Consider the following 17945-nt stretch of genomic DNA (forward strand, 5'->3'; position numbering starts at 1 on the left):
AATGTTTGTTTATATTATAGGTGATAGCAACATTAGTACGACAAATCTATATCAGAGATGCCAGGCGATCTTTTTGTCCTAGACAAATGTGGTTATCTGACAGAGTACATATACAGGCTGATAAGGTAAGATAACCGTTGTGATGGGGCACTAAGTTTTACCCTTGTCCATCTGTACGTCATTCCTTATGTCCGTACATCCCAAAGTATGGTCAGATCATATGTTTTCATACGTCATATGTTTTTGAACTATGCATGCTATTTCAACGGAAATCGTGATGTTGTTATGAATTCTTATCTTAATAGAACAAAACCCATGAGACAAGGATATTTTTCCGTTCTCTAACTTTAGTTTGACTTATCCAAATGTTATGGAACTTATACACAATGATTATTACCTTAAAACACAGATTAAGTTTGAATTTTGTTGGCGTCACATTAAATGTTCTAGAGTTATGTCGCTTTACAAATGGAAAAATTGCTGTATTTTTTATTTGATTTCATGACTAAAATAAAATATCACCAAAAATTGTTTCTAGTATTATTTCTTAATGAACATCTTGTATAGTATTTTCTTTACAAGTAACATTTTTAATGTTTTAGTTGTTATCTTTTCAGCCATCTCAAATTTACAGAGCACAAGGTTCAGTCTTCACAAGAAGACCTTTTGGTACAATGAGGTCATTGACAAAAGTAAAAATTGGTAAGTCATTAAAAAATGGTTGCTGTCTCTTTTAAAGTTGACCCAAGATTCTCTTAAGTTAAATTAAATAATTCAGATAAATTGATAATTTCTTCAATATATTTTTTATTAGTTCTATAGTCTTATTGATACAAACGTTGCAACTGTTTTTATTTATTTATGTAATTTCCCTAGATGCTAGTTAAAATATAAAATAAAATGGATGGGATTAACTTAGTTATTACAACACTATTTATTTCATTTCTCTGTAAAGGGGATTGACCAAAAGAAAAAAGCTTACTATATGAAATGTCCTTTTCAAATATGTACTTTAAAAAGAAATACCCATCATATATGTGTTATTCAAGATGCTGATTTATCATTGCTTACTTTTGTTTTTATTGTTGACATATATTCTAACCTTAAATTATATTTAGATGATGATGGACCTCCACTTTCTAACACTGATGTAAAGAACCTTGTCATACTCACAGAATTACCATTTGTTGTCTCATTTGCAGAACGTGTCAAGGTATGGCATTGCTGCTTTGTCAATTCATTTTTTAAAGATGAAAAAGATTAAAATCTGAAACATATAAATGGACTAAAATTAAAAAAAAACACAAGACTACAAAAGGCTATAATTTCCTGCCTTGGGACATGTGCATAAATGCAGCGGGTTTTTTAGAACTCAACCCTCCCCTTTACCTCTAACCAATGTAAAATAAAGAAACACATAGCAATAGGCATAGTCAGATGTTAGAATAGGTAACAGAAGAAATTAACTAAAATAATAATGATAAATTAATAATTGCTTATGTTCTTTGCTCATCAATTTACTGTTAACTGAAATCTTAAAAGTGGAAGTATTACTGAACAGTTTTATTTGTTCATAATGTTTCAGATGTTAATACAGGATTCTTGTAGGAAACTTTCAAATATGTAATCATTGATCAAATGCCTTTTTCTAGTAACCTGTAAGGTCATTACATTTAATTGATATTTCCTATTACAGATATTACAAAAGTTGATTCAGAATGACAGAGAAGAAAACCAGGGAGATAGACACCACTTCCTGTCCGGTCCTGCAATCAGTGTAATGATCAGGAGAAATTATATCTATGAAGATGCATTTGACAAACTCTCACCAGAAAATGGTTGGTGTTATTTTATATTGTTTGAGAGCTGCTATTCAAATATTTGCCACTTGACTTTAAGAAAAAACATTCGTTCAATCCATTCATCAGTACCTTATGAACAGTTTTGAGTTTATATTCACTATCTACTTACACCTATCCTATGCTATTGAGTTATACACTTGCAGTACTCCTATTTACAATATTTATACCATGATATCATGCTATTGAGTTACAATGCAGTACTCCTATTTACAATATTTATACCATGATATCATGCTATTGAGTTACAATGCAGTACTCTATCTGCTTACACATATCCTATGCTATTGAGTTACAATGCAGTACTCCTATTTACAATATTTATACCTTGATATCATGCTATTGAGTTACAATGCAGTACTCCTATTTACAATATTTATACCTTGATATCATGCTATTGAGTTACAATGCAGTACTCCTATTTACAATATTTATACCTTGATATCAAAATAATTCATGTATTGAAGCATCAATAAAATTATTTGTTTGGCATCAGATTTTAAGAACAATGTTTACCAATCACTAAATATAAAAAAGAAGATGTGGTATGATTGCCAAAGGCGACAACTCTCCACATGAGACCAATGACACAAAAATTGACCTTCAACAATGAGCAAAGCCCATACTGCATAGTCAGCTATATAAAAGGCCCTGGAATGACTAATGTAAAACAACTCAAACTAGAAAACTAACGGCCTTATTTATGTTAAAAAAAAATACGAAAGACAAATATGCAACACATCAACAAACGACAACCACTGAATTACAGGCTCCTGACTTGGGTCAGACACAGACATACAGAATGCAGCAGGATTAAACTAAGTTTTGTGTATTCTTTTGAAAAATTCTAATACATTAAATTATAATATTATATTGTAGAACCAAACCTAAAGCTGAAGATGAGAGTACAGTTAGTAAATGCTGCCGGTCTGGATGAGGCTGGTATTGATGGTGGAGGTATATTTAGGGAGTTTTTATCAGAGTTGTTAAAGACAGGATTTGATCCTAACAGAGGTCTATTCCTGAGTACGACAGACAGATTATTATACCCTAATCCACAAGCAGCATTGTTGATGGATAACTTCACACAGCATTATTTTTTCCTAGGAAGGATGTTAGGAAAGGTATTCTTCAACAAGATATTTTCCATGTGTAATTTTTTTTCAGAGACTTGACAATAAATACAATCAAATTAGTTGTAAGACAATACTATATTTAGATAGCTCACTTTAAAATTGAAATTCGTTTTAAACACTATAAGATGAGAAATTACAAAGACAAAAAAAATGAATTAAAATATTTTTTTAATGAAATATATTGAGGTAATTTTCAGATTAAATGCAGATTGTTATATTCTAACATACTCTAAATTGTATTCCAGGCTATATATGAAAACATGTTAGTAGAGATTCCATTTGCTAGTTTCTTTCTGTCGAAGATTTTAAGTCGACATGGTGGCGACCTTGACATTCACCATCTAGCTTCATTAGATCCAGAAATGTACAAGTATGTAGAATATTATAATTGTTGATGAGAGATCTTAAGTATTGATTCTTTAGTACTCAAATTATTTTGTATTTTAGTCTTTTTCTGCCTTGCCTTTAAAAGTTTTAGCAGAAAAGAAGTTGTAATTTGTAAGTTGCTTCTAATCGGCAATTTAATATGTGATCAGTTTTATAATAAATAGCATAAAACTTTATTACAAGATGCAGGCAGAAACTCATTATTTCTAATGGCTTAAATGATTCAAATTCAATATATCATGTATTTTACAGAAATTTGTTATCGCTGAAGACTTATGATGGTGATGTAGCAGACTTGGGCTTAGATTTCTCAGTGGTCAACAATGATTTTGGGCAAACTAAAGTGAGTGTTCCATGAATTATGTTTTGTTCTAGGAATTTATTATTTTTTTAAGTCTAGAAGTCATAGTTCTTGTGTCATACTTGGTTTAGATAGTATAACAGACTTGACAGCCTTATGTAAACTTTTATGACTTACTGAATATTCAAAGATTTTCTTGGGAACATTCTTTTATTTTAAAATAAGTAAAACAGAAAGGATCCATGTATAATGCTCATGAAGTGTTGTTACTTTCATACATTTCATTTAAATAAAAAATGGAAAGCCTGAATAAAAAAAAGACTATTTTTTTCAATATTTCCATACCAGTTTACCCATGTTCCTAGACATGTTTGTTTAACAATTAGTTTATATTCACTTGGATTGATTTGATTATTTATTGTAAAATACATAACTATACATTTGTATACCCAAAATAGAGTCAATAAAATGATGTTTTTAGAAAGGTTAGATATATAAGGTAGATGTAAAAAAAAATCTATGAAATTCTAGTAAAGTGTTAATCTGTTATTGCTATCCACATCTTAATAATTGCTTGAAGGTTAAGTTGAAAACAAAAGTTTGAAGAAGGATATCTCCTAATGAGGATAGTAGGAAAAGTTCTTTGAATCATAAACTTAAAAATGTCTTGCTGTATGTAAAAGAAGGTATGGTTTTGATTTAATGAATCTTATATTTGTGAATTTCAGATAGAAGAATTAAAACCTGGTGGTCGTGATATAGCTGTAAACAACAACAACAAAATTGAATACATTCACTTAATGGCAGATTATAAAATAAACAAACAGGTATGTTTATTGAAATGTTCCTATACACTATTGCTTATGTAAGCGATATACAAGATTTTTTTTACATTAAATATTCAAGCAAGTAACTTTTTTTAGTCATTAAGTCATGAGAAATTGTTTCAATGAGTGAAAATCTATCAAATGAGAAGAACAATAGTTAGATGATTTTATTTCAATATGCTTTATAACAAAAAGTCCAAAAATGTTGATGGAGATCTTGAAAATATTTTAGTTTCTGTTGATTTTCAAAGAATAATCAATTGTAAAACATTGAATAACTAATAAAATGCTCCAAAAAATACAGTTTTTTTAATTGCACTGATCAAAACCTTGTGTCATAAAAAAAACTTGTAAGTCACAAAAACTGCCATCTGTAAAGAGAACTTTGTTTATATTTAGATAAGACAACATTGTACGGCATTCAGACAAGGAATGGCTGATCTCATTAACTTGGAATGGTTAAGAATGTTTGACCATCAAGAACTACAAGTTCTTATATCTGGCGCCCTTGTTCCTGTTGATATAGCAGATCTCAAACACCACACAAACTATTCAGGTAAATATTCAATAAGGGGAGACAACTTATATTTCAAACATGATATTTTTAGACACATGTTAAAATTATGATATTATATGTAAAGTTAATTTAAAATATGCTGCTCTATCAGGTTTTCTGTATAAATTGAATGGAATTGACTTAGTCGAGCAATAATTAATGAAAACTAATAAGTATAATCATTTTATAGTGAACCTGTGGGAACAGTTTGCTTCCTGAAAGTTTTTACTAAAAAGTAGATAGATGTACACAAGAATTCAATATCATATTGTCATATGTTGTAACATGTTATAGATGATACTTTTACTAAATTTTGTGAATTGGGTAAAACAGTAATTATTGTATTTAGTAGATTTTTTGTTTTGTTTGTATGAATGATAAATTGATATAAGAGTGACTGCATCCTAATTCCAGGTTGTATTATAGTTAAATGTTAAATGATCAACGAATTTGACATGAATTTCAAATTATATTAAGCAAGTAATAATCAATCATTGAGTTATGATTGTTTATTATTAGGAGGCTACACATCAGATCACAGAATTATTAAGTGGTTTTGGGAAGCAGTAGAAAGTTTTACAGACCATCAAAAGAGACAACTATTAAAGTTTGTGACTAGTTGTTCAAGACCACCACTGTTAGGATTTAAAGTAAGTGTGAAATAATTCAGGAAAAGTACAGTTAATGCTTATATTTATCAGTTAGGACAATAACGGCCTTTATACAAAGGGAATGATAGTAGAAAATCATCATAGTTTTAATTTGATAGTGTGCTGAAACAGACATGTAAGTTGAATATATGCCAATGAGACAGCAACCAACCACACAAAGAAGAGAAACCAAGATAGAATTCAAGAGGTGTCTTGCAGAACTTTGTTACAAATTTTTACAGTTTTTATTGTTTGTTGTTAATGAAATGATATATATTTAAAACAAAAAGATTAAAAGCTTACAATAGCAAAGAGATAAACCTATGTTCATTATGTTTTCATTGTACAATTATATACAGTATGATAAAAAATAAATTTTATATTATCTAGGACCTGTACCCAGCATTCTGTGTTCATCATGGTGGAAGTGAAGAACGTCTTCCAACAGCAAGCACCTGCATGAATCTCCTAAAACTTCCAGAATTTGGCAATGAAGAAACACTCAAAAATAAACTGCTGTATGCCATTGAATCAGGTGCTGGTTTTGAATTGAGTTGATTGACAGCACACAGTTTAGGAAACATTATTTATGAATTCTGTAATGAGATATAAATATGCCTTCATGTCTGATTTGTTTTTGTCAATATTAGGGATGTTGTTTCTTAAAAATTACTAACTTTTAACTTAAAAGGAGTAAAAACAAATCTTTTTAGTCTGTGTATTTACTTTTCTTTGTATTAAAAACATTGAGGTGACTTTTTACACCAGGAAGTAATTCAAACTCATTACTACATAGAGTATAAAATGATGAATTTATGAAAAACTAAGGTTCATACATTGTTACTTTTGATAAAAAGACTGTTTCAAAAATAAAAAAATAAAAATTCATTGATTTTCAGTTTTAGTATTCCAGTTCTCATGTTATTGTTACAGAGTAAAGACTTTTCAGGAGTATAGAACTAAACAACATTGAATGAGTTTTATTACAAAATCAGATCTTGTTAAATAGTTTAATATGATCATATCAGTATTATTCTCAACATTTTTTGCTTTATCCATTTCATGCAGACAGAAAAATGTGTATCAATTATAACATACTGAAATTATCTATGAACAAAATAACATGTATATATGTACCTTGGTTTGTGATAGTTATATGTAATAACCAACTTATTACAGTTATTTCAGCCATTTATGAATGTATTGACATTAAATAATTATGGATTTAGGTGGTACATGTACCATGATATACCGTTTAGTAATTTATTCATTACTGTACATTTAACAAATGTTATCCTTTTCTGTAAGATTTGTTAATGTATATTTAAGTTAAGTCTTTCAGTATTTATAAAGTTAACTTTTTTCGTTTTTACTATTTAATGAAAAGTTCATCAAACATTGTCAGCTTGTACTTGAAAACTTCATGTATGAAAATATTTACTGCTCAGTGCTGACAAAATAAAGGTTTTATGCTTGTCAACAATTAATGCAAATAGATATATATTCTAGCTTGGGTATATCTTTTACTAAGAATGTTCAAATTTGGTTAAGTTCTATGTTTTTACCTGGGACAAGTATAATAGTCCCAGGTTTTACCTTATTTTTTCAAGGAAAAATGTTTTTGATCTTTTGAATAATGGCCTGATTAGTGATGACCTTTAGAAATCTCAATGACTTTTTACCCACATCTTGTTTTATTCATTTTCAGGTAATGAAATTTTCTTTTTCATTACATGCTTTAAACAGAAACTGTGATATTTTGTTTTAAACATGATTTATATTCTGCAATTATCATCACTTTGAAAGGTACAGAGTAAATGTGATTTTTTGTTTGCATTTCCCCTGCACTATTCCTTTTAAAAGCAATGCACTAAATGACTCTAAAAAATGTCCAGAAAGGTAGTCAAAATTGGTGAAACTGTTTTTGACTGTTATTTAAGATTTATTTATAGATAAATGTAAGCATATTCATTACATTTAAAGATTACTGTACGGAATTTGTTTGGACATTTTAGTCAGATAGTTATTATAAGAAAATATTACCACACAGTTAAGAATCATTTCTTTTATTTATTATGTTTTAAGTCTATTATTTGTGTATTTTGTTGGATGGATTTTAAACATGTTCAATAAAGTAAAAGAACAAAATGTGATTGAAGATTTTTTTTTATCTTGAATTGAATAATGTACTTTTTGAAGATATGGTATGATTGCAAATGAGACAACTCTCCATAAGAGACCAAATGACACATAAATTAACAACATTAGGTAACCGTATGCAACAATGAGCAAATCCCATACCGCATAGTCAGCCGTAAAAGCCCCCAAGATGTCAAATGTTAAACAATTCAAACAAACAAAACTAATTGCCTAATTTATGTACAAAATATGAATGAAAAACAAATATGTAGCACAGCAACAAACCACACCCACTGAATTACAGACTCCTGACTTGGAACTGTTTATTTGTGATCAAAACAGTTTATCAGACATATGTTAATGATCTGATCAGAGCCCTCTAGTTGCATGGTATCAATCATTTAATACCATAACCTCTGATGATGTTATTAATGTTGAGATTATCTAGACTTATACTGAGGTTATGAGTTTTAATCTGGAATGAATGTTTGACTCCTATCTTAATTGACTTGGATTGTCACTTTTCTTGCAGAAGGTAGGGACTCTTTATTGATACTCAAACTTTCTCCAGCATTAACAAATGACAGCCACAATAAAGCCAATATTCCTGAAATTTTATAGTTAAGGAGGCTCGCAGGTATAAGATTTTCAGAAAAAAATTAAACATTTATTTTTCATTACAAATTTTATTAATTACCTTCAGTAGTTGTTACTTTATCATATGGTACAAAAAACATTCCAAAAAATCAATTCGTGTTGACCCCAGGTGACTTTTAAAATGTAGATATTATTGAAAAAGCTCCAAATTATCTCCCTTTGGTTCAAAAATACCATTTTTCGGCGTTAAAATTGAAATATCTTGTTTAACTCATCGATGACCTATATTTTTTATTGTTGTTTTCCAATAAACTTTACATAAACTAAATAATTGTAAAATTTAAGCGATTTCTGTAATTTAGTTCTATTTTTATTTCGATATTACCGATTTCTCCTATTAGTTCAACAGAAAAAATTTACAAAAATGTATGCTTTTTTCAAAAGCAGATTGTGAGCGTGAATTAACGGTGACCCTATTTTTTTATTTCATTTTTCTATTAAGTATAAGATAATGATCCTTTATAGAAAAATATAGCGAAATCCTATATTAAATAAAAAAAATTACTTAGACCCGCGAGCCCCCTTAAGTCAATATATTGTATGAACATGAATGTCCTGCAGATAATAGATTATGAAAAACTATGTTCATAGAATGTTTAATTCTATGATATAGATGTTGGTACCTAGATTAACTATGCATAGTTTTAGAACTTTTCATATATTTTTTCTTACCTTTTATATTTTCCATTGCAAACTTGTTTTATTCTCTTTAGAATCATCTGGTTTGAAAAGGACTAAGGCTTAATTTGGCTATTTTAATATAAACAGGTTTACCTTAAAAGCTGTCTTATGACCCAGTGGAATGACTAGTATCACCGTTGTTATTAATAGAACAAAATTGTATGTGTTCAATGAACCAGAACCAAACAAATATTTCAATCAATTAAACTAAAAGTGTCCAATTGCAACCAAACTTTGAATAACAAATGAAAATTATTATAAATAATTACCAATCTTCATGAAATTTTTCCAAATGATGGACAAATTGGAGTCCTTGATTCCTAACTGAATATCAAAGATTATAGGCACCACTGAGAATCAGTTACTTGTATGCAACAACATCCAGTACTTGTACCTTGATTACAAAGTCAAAGGTCAAGGTCCCTCAAAACCTGTATCCTATTCAAATGCAAGGTCAAATATCAAGGTCACAAGCCTATTACGGAAAACAGAAATTCAAATTTAGGGATAGTGAACCGATATTCAGGTTTGCAGTAACCGAAAGATAGAACAGGTACAGCAGTAAAATAATTGGGGAAAACACAGCTGTTTTTATTCTATGGGAATTTGAGGAGTAACCTATCTTGTTCTAAATTGTTGATGTTGTATCAAGTGAAACACTTAACTGTTTGAAGAAGGTAAGCTAATGGAACCAAAATAGAATGTTTGGTTCAGATTTGCAGTAATGATGAATGCTTTACATGAATATATACTGGTACTTTTCTTTTAAAAAAACACAAGAGAACTCTTTTTGTCAGGAAACACTGTCAAACATCCAAACATACTATCCACACTGATCTGTGTCCACACTTGTACTTTTCTTTAAAATAATTGCTACATATCTTCTTTATTGAACAAAAAAACTAAAAATATAAAACAATCTTTAATATTTTTAACATTGCACTCTATATATTTTATAACAAATTTCTGGCAAGCAAATTTCAAACAACATAGTGCAAATAAACTGTTATCTGATGCTCAGACAGGACCAGTGACCCCATTTGAGTCTCCTCCGGTTATTTTTCTTATCTCACTGAAGGCAAGAACGGCTGATACAGTTGTCATGACAACAGAAATCAGTGCTAAACCAAAGGACCATGACATAGATGAATTTTGTTGAGAGAAGTTCATTCTGATAACATCGATTATACTGTCTTTGACCTTGATGGCATACACTATCATTGTCATCATCTGTAAACAGGCTGGAATGTAAAAGGAAGAACGGTATTAAATAGATAATTTTACTAATCTTTGTATGTCCCTATAGGTCACCAAGCTCTTCACGTTTCCATGTATTTGTACATATCACTGGCTTTCCAGTGTTTGAGCCGTTTTAGCATTGATGCCCGATGATTTTAAATCCAGAAAAAAAGCTTCACACGCACACAATTTATAAAAAGAGAGTCATTGCTATTTGAATGTTGTTATTGTCATATGTGTTGAAAGAATTCCAGTACTGTGGAAAGACAGCCAAATAGACATGACCAGGCATTAACACTCGAATGTATATCAACAAATTGCAAAGACATACATTTGTAAAATGCAAGCGATGTGTAGTACGAACACCCTTAAAACATATGGAGTGAAACCGATTGCTCTCGGAGTATAAGGATGTTGCATTTCCATGTTCTTTTGAGTTGATGATAGTACGGAATGGTTCAGTGTATGTCAATTTGTTTAGTTTTGTTGGGTTTCTGTCTCAATGGTGTTTACATCTGGTTCATGATAGTACGGAATGGTTCAGTGTATGTCAATTTGTTTGGTTTTGTTGGGTTTCTGTCTCAATGGTGTTTACATCTGGTTCATGATAGTACGGAATGGTTCAGTGTATGTCAATTTGTTTGGTTTTGTTGGGTTTCTGTCTCAATGGTGTTTACATCTGGTTCATGATAGTACGGAATGGTTCAGTGTATGTCAATTTGTTTGGTTTTGTTGGGTTTCTGTCTCAATGGTGTTTACATCTGTCTCCTTTTATTCATTGTCATGTCACAACTATTCATCATGCTAAACGTTGTTGATTTAGAAAAGACTTTTTATACTATAAATAACCAGCTTTCTGTATAATTCAAATGCTTTTTGGGTCTTCTCAGAATTCAAATCAGCTTTTTCAAGACAGTCTTCAAATAAAAAATTATGCTTATAAAATAAGGAGATGAGGTATGATTGACAAAGAAACCAAAATTCACCAGAGTTCAAATGAAAAAGATACCCTAATCCTAATCTGCGATTAAACGCTAGAAATACCTACACGTCATGGAAACAAAATATCGATTTTTCCAATTCACATTCCATAAATATATAACATTGAATTACCTACCTATACTCAAACACAGCAAACATAACGACAATGTAAGAGAGAACATCGTAGACGTCGAGGTTGGACATTTTATAAAGATGACCAGAAATACTACAGTTAGAACATATCCAAAAATACACATCACCGAAAATGCCTGAACAGCCACTGCAAAATCTGGAGATAAAAAGAAAAGAAAAGAAATATTTACATTGCTTATTATTCATTAGGTTGTAAATAGTATATAAATACAAGTTTTTCTCTATCGATCTTAGAGAAAACAATAAGTAGCTAAACATTTCTAAGATATATAATTTTGATAACTTTCAGCACACAAACTAGTAGTCTGATGTTATTTATGTATTATTGTCATTTTGTTTATTTTCTTTGTTTAAATCTTCTGACATCAGACTCGGACTTCTCTTGAACTGAATTTTAAATTTGCGTATTGTTATGCGTTTACTTTTCTGCATTGGCTAGATGTATAGGGGGAGGGTTGAGATCTCACAAACATGTTTAACCCCGCCGCATTTTTGCGCCTCAGTGTCCCAAGTCAGGAGCCTCTGGCCTTTGTTAGTCTTGTATTATTTTAACTTTTAGTTTCTTGTGTATAATTTGGAGTTTAGTATGGTATTACTGAACTAGTATATATATTTGTTTAGGGGCCAGCTGAAGGACGCCTCCGGGTGCGGGAATTTCTCGTTGCATTGAATACCTGTTGGTGACCTTCTGCTGTTGTCTGCTCTATGGTCGGGGGTCCGTGTAACACTTATCAATTCAAAGTTTTAAAAAGTTTTGAAATTTTAGATTTTTAGAATTTTTATCAAAGTTTTAAAATATCAAATTTCCAAATTGTGTATAAGTTTTGAAATTTTGAAATTTCAACCAAATATTTAAAATATTAAAATTCTTAATATCGTTTTTAAATTTGATAGTTTAGAAATTTGATCAAACTTTAAAAATACTAAACCTTATGTGCAATTTTGATTATTTCACTTTTTGAAAGTTTGATTTTTTAAATTTTTGATTAAGATATCAAAACTAGAAAAGGGGCGAAAAGAGGGGTACCTGTAAACTGCAAAACGAAATAAAAGCGAAACGAAACAAAACAAAATAAAATGAAAACATACTGATACTTAAAAGTAAATGTTTAAAATAAAACCACAGCCAGACAGTTGAGTCACAGTTGTAAGCGGGGAAAAATTGGATGACAAAATAAATTCGTTTTAAAACAAGACTCACGGCTCTGATAATTGGATATAGGAAGATGTGGTGTGAGTGCCAATGAGACAACTCTCCATCCAAATAACAATTTAAAATGACCATTTTACTTGCTAGTTTTCCCAGCACCAATATTTTGGGAGTAACAGTAAAATCTGATCAACTCGCAGTAGGTCAAATAGTATGGTTAGGTTGAGTATCATATGTATTTATATATTTTCTACTGAACTTTAAGCAATAAAATGGCTCAATACATGTTGTATTATATTTGATTTCAATTTTTTTTTCTGTTTTGCTCTACGAATTCTTACTTTCTGCAATCAAGTCGGCAGATGAATATATCCTTCCATGTACATTTTGAACGATCTCATCTTTAACGTTTTAATCAACTATTTCTGTTCTTTATAAATGGTTGGCCATAAATATTTAGCTTTGAGTGTTCCTGAAGAAGGTAGATCCAGAACAGCGCTTCGGTCGTATTTTTTAACGTTTTGTTTTCATTTTTTATCGATTGCCTGACGATCATATAAATACTGCTTTGTATCAATGATTTCAGTTCTAAGTATTGGTACGGTAGGAACACTGAATTCATGATCTAAGTATTGGTACGGTAGGAACACTGAATTCATGATCTAAGTATTGGTACGGTAGGAACACTGAATTCATGATCTAAGTATTGGTACGGTAGGAACACTGAATTCATGATGTCGCAATGAACGTTGTGCTAGTCTGGAATGTGGGAGGTTTTTGATATCTTTTTTATGCTGAAATTAAGAGTAAGATCAAATATAAGTAGCTTGGAGCTAGGATACTGTTATAAAGTAGCTACATAAACTCATCGTAGATAAATAACAGGATGTAAATTTTGTATTTGCGCCAGACGCGCGTTTCGTCTTCAAAAGACTTATGTAATAGTTGCCGCTGTATCTATCTATCCTTTTGTAGGTGTCGGCATTTTGAAAAATATTTTCAAAAGTTTATATCAGCGATAAATGTTCATCTTTTTGGGAATCTGATATATAAATATTGTCACTAAGGTGACACTTTTTTTAACTTGTCCGGATACTTCCACGAGGGGCTTCAATAATGGTACATAAAATATTCTTATCCCTATTTCGATAAGAAAAAATATTCTGTGCAAGCATAGGACAAAATAAAATATTTTGAATTCAGATGTTCCCCATGCCTTATAGTGTTGAACTAAATCATTTGATTAATAGTGATGAAAAACTTTATAAAATTATTAGCGCTTAGCGCGATTTTTTCTTCTTTTTTTTTCGCTTCGACATAACAACCATACCCCTATTTTTGAAGTTGAATTGTTGCTCCCTTAGACAACGTTTTACTGTGCGTATTGCAGTGTGTGTTTTTTTTTTTTATTATTTTATATTGGTTAGAGGTAGAGGGGTAGGGTTGTGATCTTAACAAACATGTTTAACCCCGCTGCATCTGTGCGCCTGTCCCAATTCAGGTGCCTCTGGCCTATTTAGTCGTGTAGGATTTTTATTTTTAGTTCATTGTTATATTTTGGAGTTTAGTAGGACGTCTATTATCACTGAATCATCACTGAACAAGTACACTTATTTGTCTAGGGACCAGCTGAAGCAGGCCTAGCACAACGTTCATTGCGACACCATAATGATTTAGTATTCCTTCCGTATCAGTACTTGGAACTGATATCAATCATAAAAGGCAATGCAATTGATAAAAAAGAAAACAAAACGTTGTAAGTTGCATGCGACTGAAGCGCTTTTTCTGGATCTACCTTCATCAGGAACGTCAAAAAGGCGAATAATACTAGTCAGTTGGCCTACTGCGAGTTGGTCAGTTTTCACTGTTACTTCTAAATGTTTGGCACTGGGACACCAAATAGCTCTGAATTATATTTGTCTCAAACTCTCACCTTGTATTAGAGATTTAAATCAACTTATTTGATGCCGGTTCAAATAGGTTTGAATATTTTTTTTAATAGATGCACAACCTAAAATGTTATCCCATGTGATGGCTAATATGTTTGATAAAAAAAACCTTCTTTTTTTATTCATTTTGTAATAAAAAATGATTTGATATATTTCGTGCTATTTATTCCAAACTAAGAATGATTATAATCAGAGCCGTGTTTACAGGTACCCCTCTTTTTTTAGCCCCTTTTCTATTTTTGATATTTTAATAAAAAATTTTAAAAATCCAACTTTCAAAAAGTGAAAAAATCAAAATTGCACATTAGGTTTAATATGTTAAAAGTTTTATCAAATTTCTAAACTATCAAATTTAAAAACGATATTTAAAATTTTAATATTTTCATTATTTGGTTAAAATTTCAAAATTTCAAAACTTTAAAACAATTTGGAATTTTGATATTTTAAAACTTTTATCAAATTTCCAAAAATCTAAAATTTGAAAACTTTTTAGAACTTTAAATTGATAAGTGTTACACGGACCGTCGGGTTGTTGTCTTTTTGGCACATTCCCCATTTCCAATCTCAATTTTATAGGTTGTGATAGTGTAATTGAAATAAGTAAAATGGGTAAATACAAGATTTTCTTTGAAAATAATGTCGAAGTTAACTACATAACAATATTATGACATAACATTGTTGGGAGAATTCGGTATGTGATCATTCCTGTGTGGTCGCTCTTGTTGATAAGTTTGTAACGAAGCGATGCATTTTGTGTTTGCCAACTTAATATCATATTGAGCATTCTGAATGAAGTTGAATAATAAAAAAAAAACGCTTTAGATGCACCAGAGACTACTATGTTATAGTAGTCTCAGGATGCACCAAATGTATAATGCTTTATATTTCTAATTTTACGACGGTGTCTGTATCGCTGTTAGTCACCGAAAATCTACCATCAACTCACAAGTCAGTTTTTCCGTACTTACAAGAAGATTTATAACACACATTGCTTTAATTCTCCATTAATAGATTTAAAATTAGAAACTAATAAAAAAAAAAACTTCGCTTCCAGCTGTTACTTTTAGTCAATGTTGACCGTGGGTTGATTTTGGCAAAGTCTCGTTTGATCTTATAGTTCCTCGTTAAGTATTTACATCCTTGGTTGATTTTTTTTTTTTTTTTTTTTGTGTTTTGTTTTTTTTTGTATTGTTTGAGTGGGTTTTTTTTTTGGGAGGGGAGTGGGGTTGAGAGTTGCTTATGCCTGATTAAGGTAAATCCAGAAAAGCGCTTCAGACGCATAAAGGGTCAATCTATGCTTAATTCTCCAGTTCTGGTAATATATCTGGCATCATTATTTTTTTTGATAGTTCTATTTGCATTTCATTTTCTTATTCATTTCTAACAGATTTTTTCATTTTATTCCTTTTCTTACCAGATTTAAAGGAATCACATTTCCAGTGGTTCGATGTGGGTTGGAAGAGACATATATTCCATATGCCCGTTTTCACTTTGGTTCCACATAAAAACCATTCATTTGTAGATACTGCTATCACAAACATTAAAGCTGATAGATAAAGAGTTAGAAATGTCTGTATTCTACAGGAAACCTTTTCTATTATTTTTGAAAGGAAAGGACTGCACTTTAACGTCCATGGCATCTAAATTAAAATCGAAATTGCAAATTTACAAACAAAAATGATAACAGTTTTATTTCAACATCAGTAAAATGAATAGATACATAAGCGAGCAAGCAACCAGACAACACGGTTATGCAACAACAAACAATTTCAGCAGTGAAATTCAAGTTGGGTGCATGCCATGCATGTCTACTCAGTCTTTTAATAGTTAATACTAAAACCTGCGTCAACTTTGAAATTTTAGAATGGTTTTGGAATATTAGTTTTGAAGTTACAACAGCTGAAAATAAATTTTGAAAAAAAAAAAATAGTTGCTTTTGTATTGTGCTACATTAACTGTTTCCTTTCTTTAATATTGGGGTTGTTTTGTTCATTTTTGATACGTGTATACTACAGAGGCAAGTAGACAAGAAATACGAAACACAAATTCTTATTGCAATTATCAAAATTATACATATGAACCAATACGTATATGGTGTTTTTTCTTGATTTATCTCTTAAAAATATGCAATCGTTTCTATTTTTTTTTTACTAAAACACATTGAAAAAAATAGATGTGGAATTCGTATACATTGTATAAAGGACTTGACTATTGATTTGTTCCAGGAAAAAAATAATTTCCGTTAATTCATATAGGCACTGGTTTAATATTTTCGAGCCATTTTGAACATTATACTGTATATAAAAAAATTAAAGAATAAAAGATTCCAAATTCCAAATAATATTTGATCAATTTGTTTGGCCAATCTAGCAGATTTGAAACATATTTAAAAAAAAATACACGAAAAAATAGAAAGAAGAAAAAACACAATTGTTCCTACCTTTACAAGGAAAATTCCTCAAAATTTTAATCTAACATTGTTTCCTCCAATAAAAGTTAAACAAGTATATAGCGCATGAAAGAAGCGATATATGTCAGATAAACAATTATCGAATGGTATAAATATTAAAGTTTATGAGAAACAGTTTATGTTGATGTAATTTTCTGGTATACAAATAATTATTTTTCAAACAGAGATGAAATGCTGGGACTCGCCAATTAATTATTTTGTAATTTTATAATCAGATGTTATTGTGATTATAGAGAAGGAAGTCGGGCGAAATATTATTTAAAAAGATATTAAACGCTCTAATATATATAACAGCAACCCTATTCAAATAATCATCTGACTTTGATAATTAAGTTCATTCAGTAAGTAAAATGGGGGGGGGGGGGGGTAAAAATTGATATTATGTGTAAACTTCTGATGAAAAGTCAGATGACCTGTGTTCTGACGGAATGGACAAGGAATCACGTAGGTGCTGCTGTGTAAAACTGAATATCCTTATATGAAAAATATCAAGATTTCCCAGCATAAATATATATGAATACACAAGCATCACAGTCATTCTAATTGTAAATGAGACATTCGCTTTTAAAAAAAAAAGTGAATTTAATTGCATTGCATAACATTGGCATTGGCATTGCATTGAATTGAATTGAATTAAATTAAATTGAATTACATTGCATTGCATTGCATTGAATTGAATTGAATTGAATTGAATTGAATTATAATTGCAATCGTAATTGTATTGCTATTGATGTGATATTGCTATTGTAAATGTATTGCTATTGTAATTGTAATTGTATTTCTATTGTAATTATTATTGTATTGCTATTG

The 17945-nt window shown here is 30.2% G+C and overlaps 1 protein-coding gene and 1 long non-coding RNA gene across 2 annotated transcripts in view; one reads left to right on the plus strand and one right to left on the minus strand.

Annotated features, from left to right (window-relative positions):
* Positions 1-7869, plus strand: part of LOC143044964 (ubiquitin-protein ligase E3C-like) — a 28874-nt gene extending 21005 nt beyond the window's left edge. Inside the window, exons 14-24 of the mRNA XM_076217246.1 lie at positions 21-125; positions 618-702; positions 1119-1213; positions 1697-1838; positions 2739-2983; positions 3241-3365; positions 3635-3725; positions 4412-4510; positions 4910-5066; positions 5586-5716; positions 6107-7869. Of these exons, the coding sequence (XP_076073361.1) occupies positions 21-125; positions 618-702; positions 1119-1213; positions 1697-1838; positions 2739-2983; positions 3241-3365; positions 3635-3725; positions 4412-4510; positions 4910-5066; positions 5586-5716; positions 6107-6274 (1443 nt within the window). The 3' untranslated portion in view covers positions 6275-7869. The remainder of the gene's footprint in view (positions 1-20; positions 126-617; positions 703-1118; positions 1214-1696; positions 1839-2738; positions 2984-3240; positions 3366-3634; positions 3726-4411; positions 4511-4909; positions 5067-5585; positions 5717-6106) is intronic.
* Positions 7870-10102: 2233 nt separating this feature from the next.
* LOC143044982 (uncharacterized) lies at positions 10103-16504 on the minus strand. The gene is made up of 3 exons (XR_012968831.1): positions 16080-16504; positions 11550-11702; positions 10103-10434 (listed from the first exon to the last, which is right to left on the minus strand). It is a non-coding gene; the product is annotated as an uncharacterized LOC143044982 (long non-coding RNA).
* Positions 16505-17945: the final 1441 nt, after the last annotated feature.

The sequence above is a fragment of the Mytilus galloprovincialis genome, chromosome 1 (assembly GCF_965363235.1).
Source record: "Mytilus galloprovincialis chromosome 1, xbMytGall1.hap1.1, whole genome shotgun sequence".
NCBI lineage: Eukaryota > Metazoa > Mollusca > Bivalvia > Mytilida > Mytilidae > Mytilus > Mytilus galloprovincialis.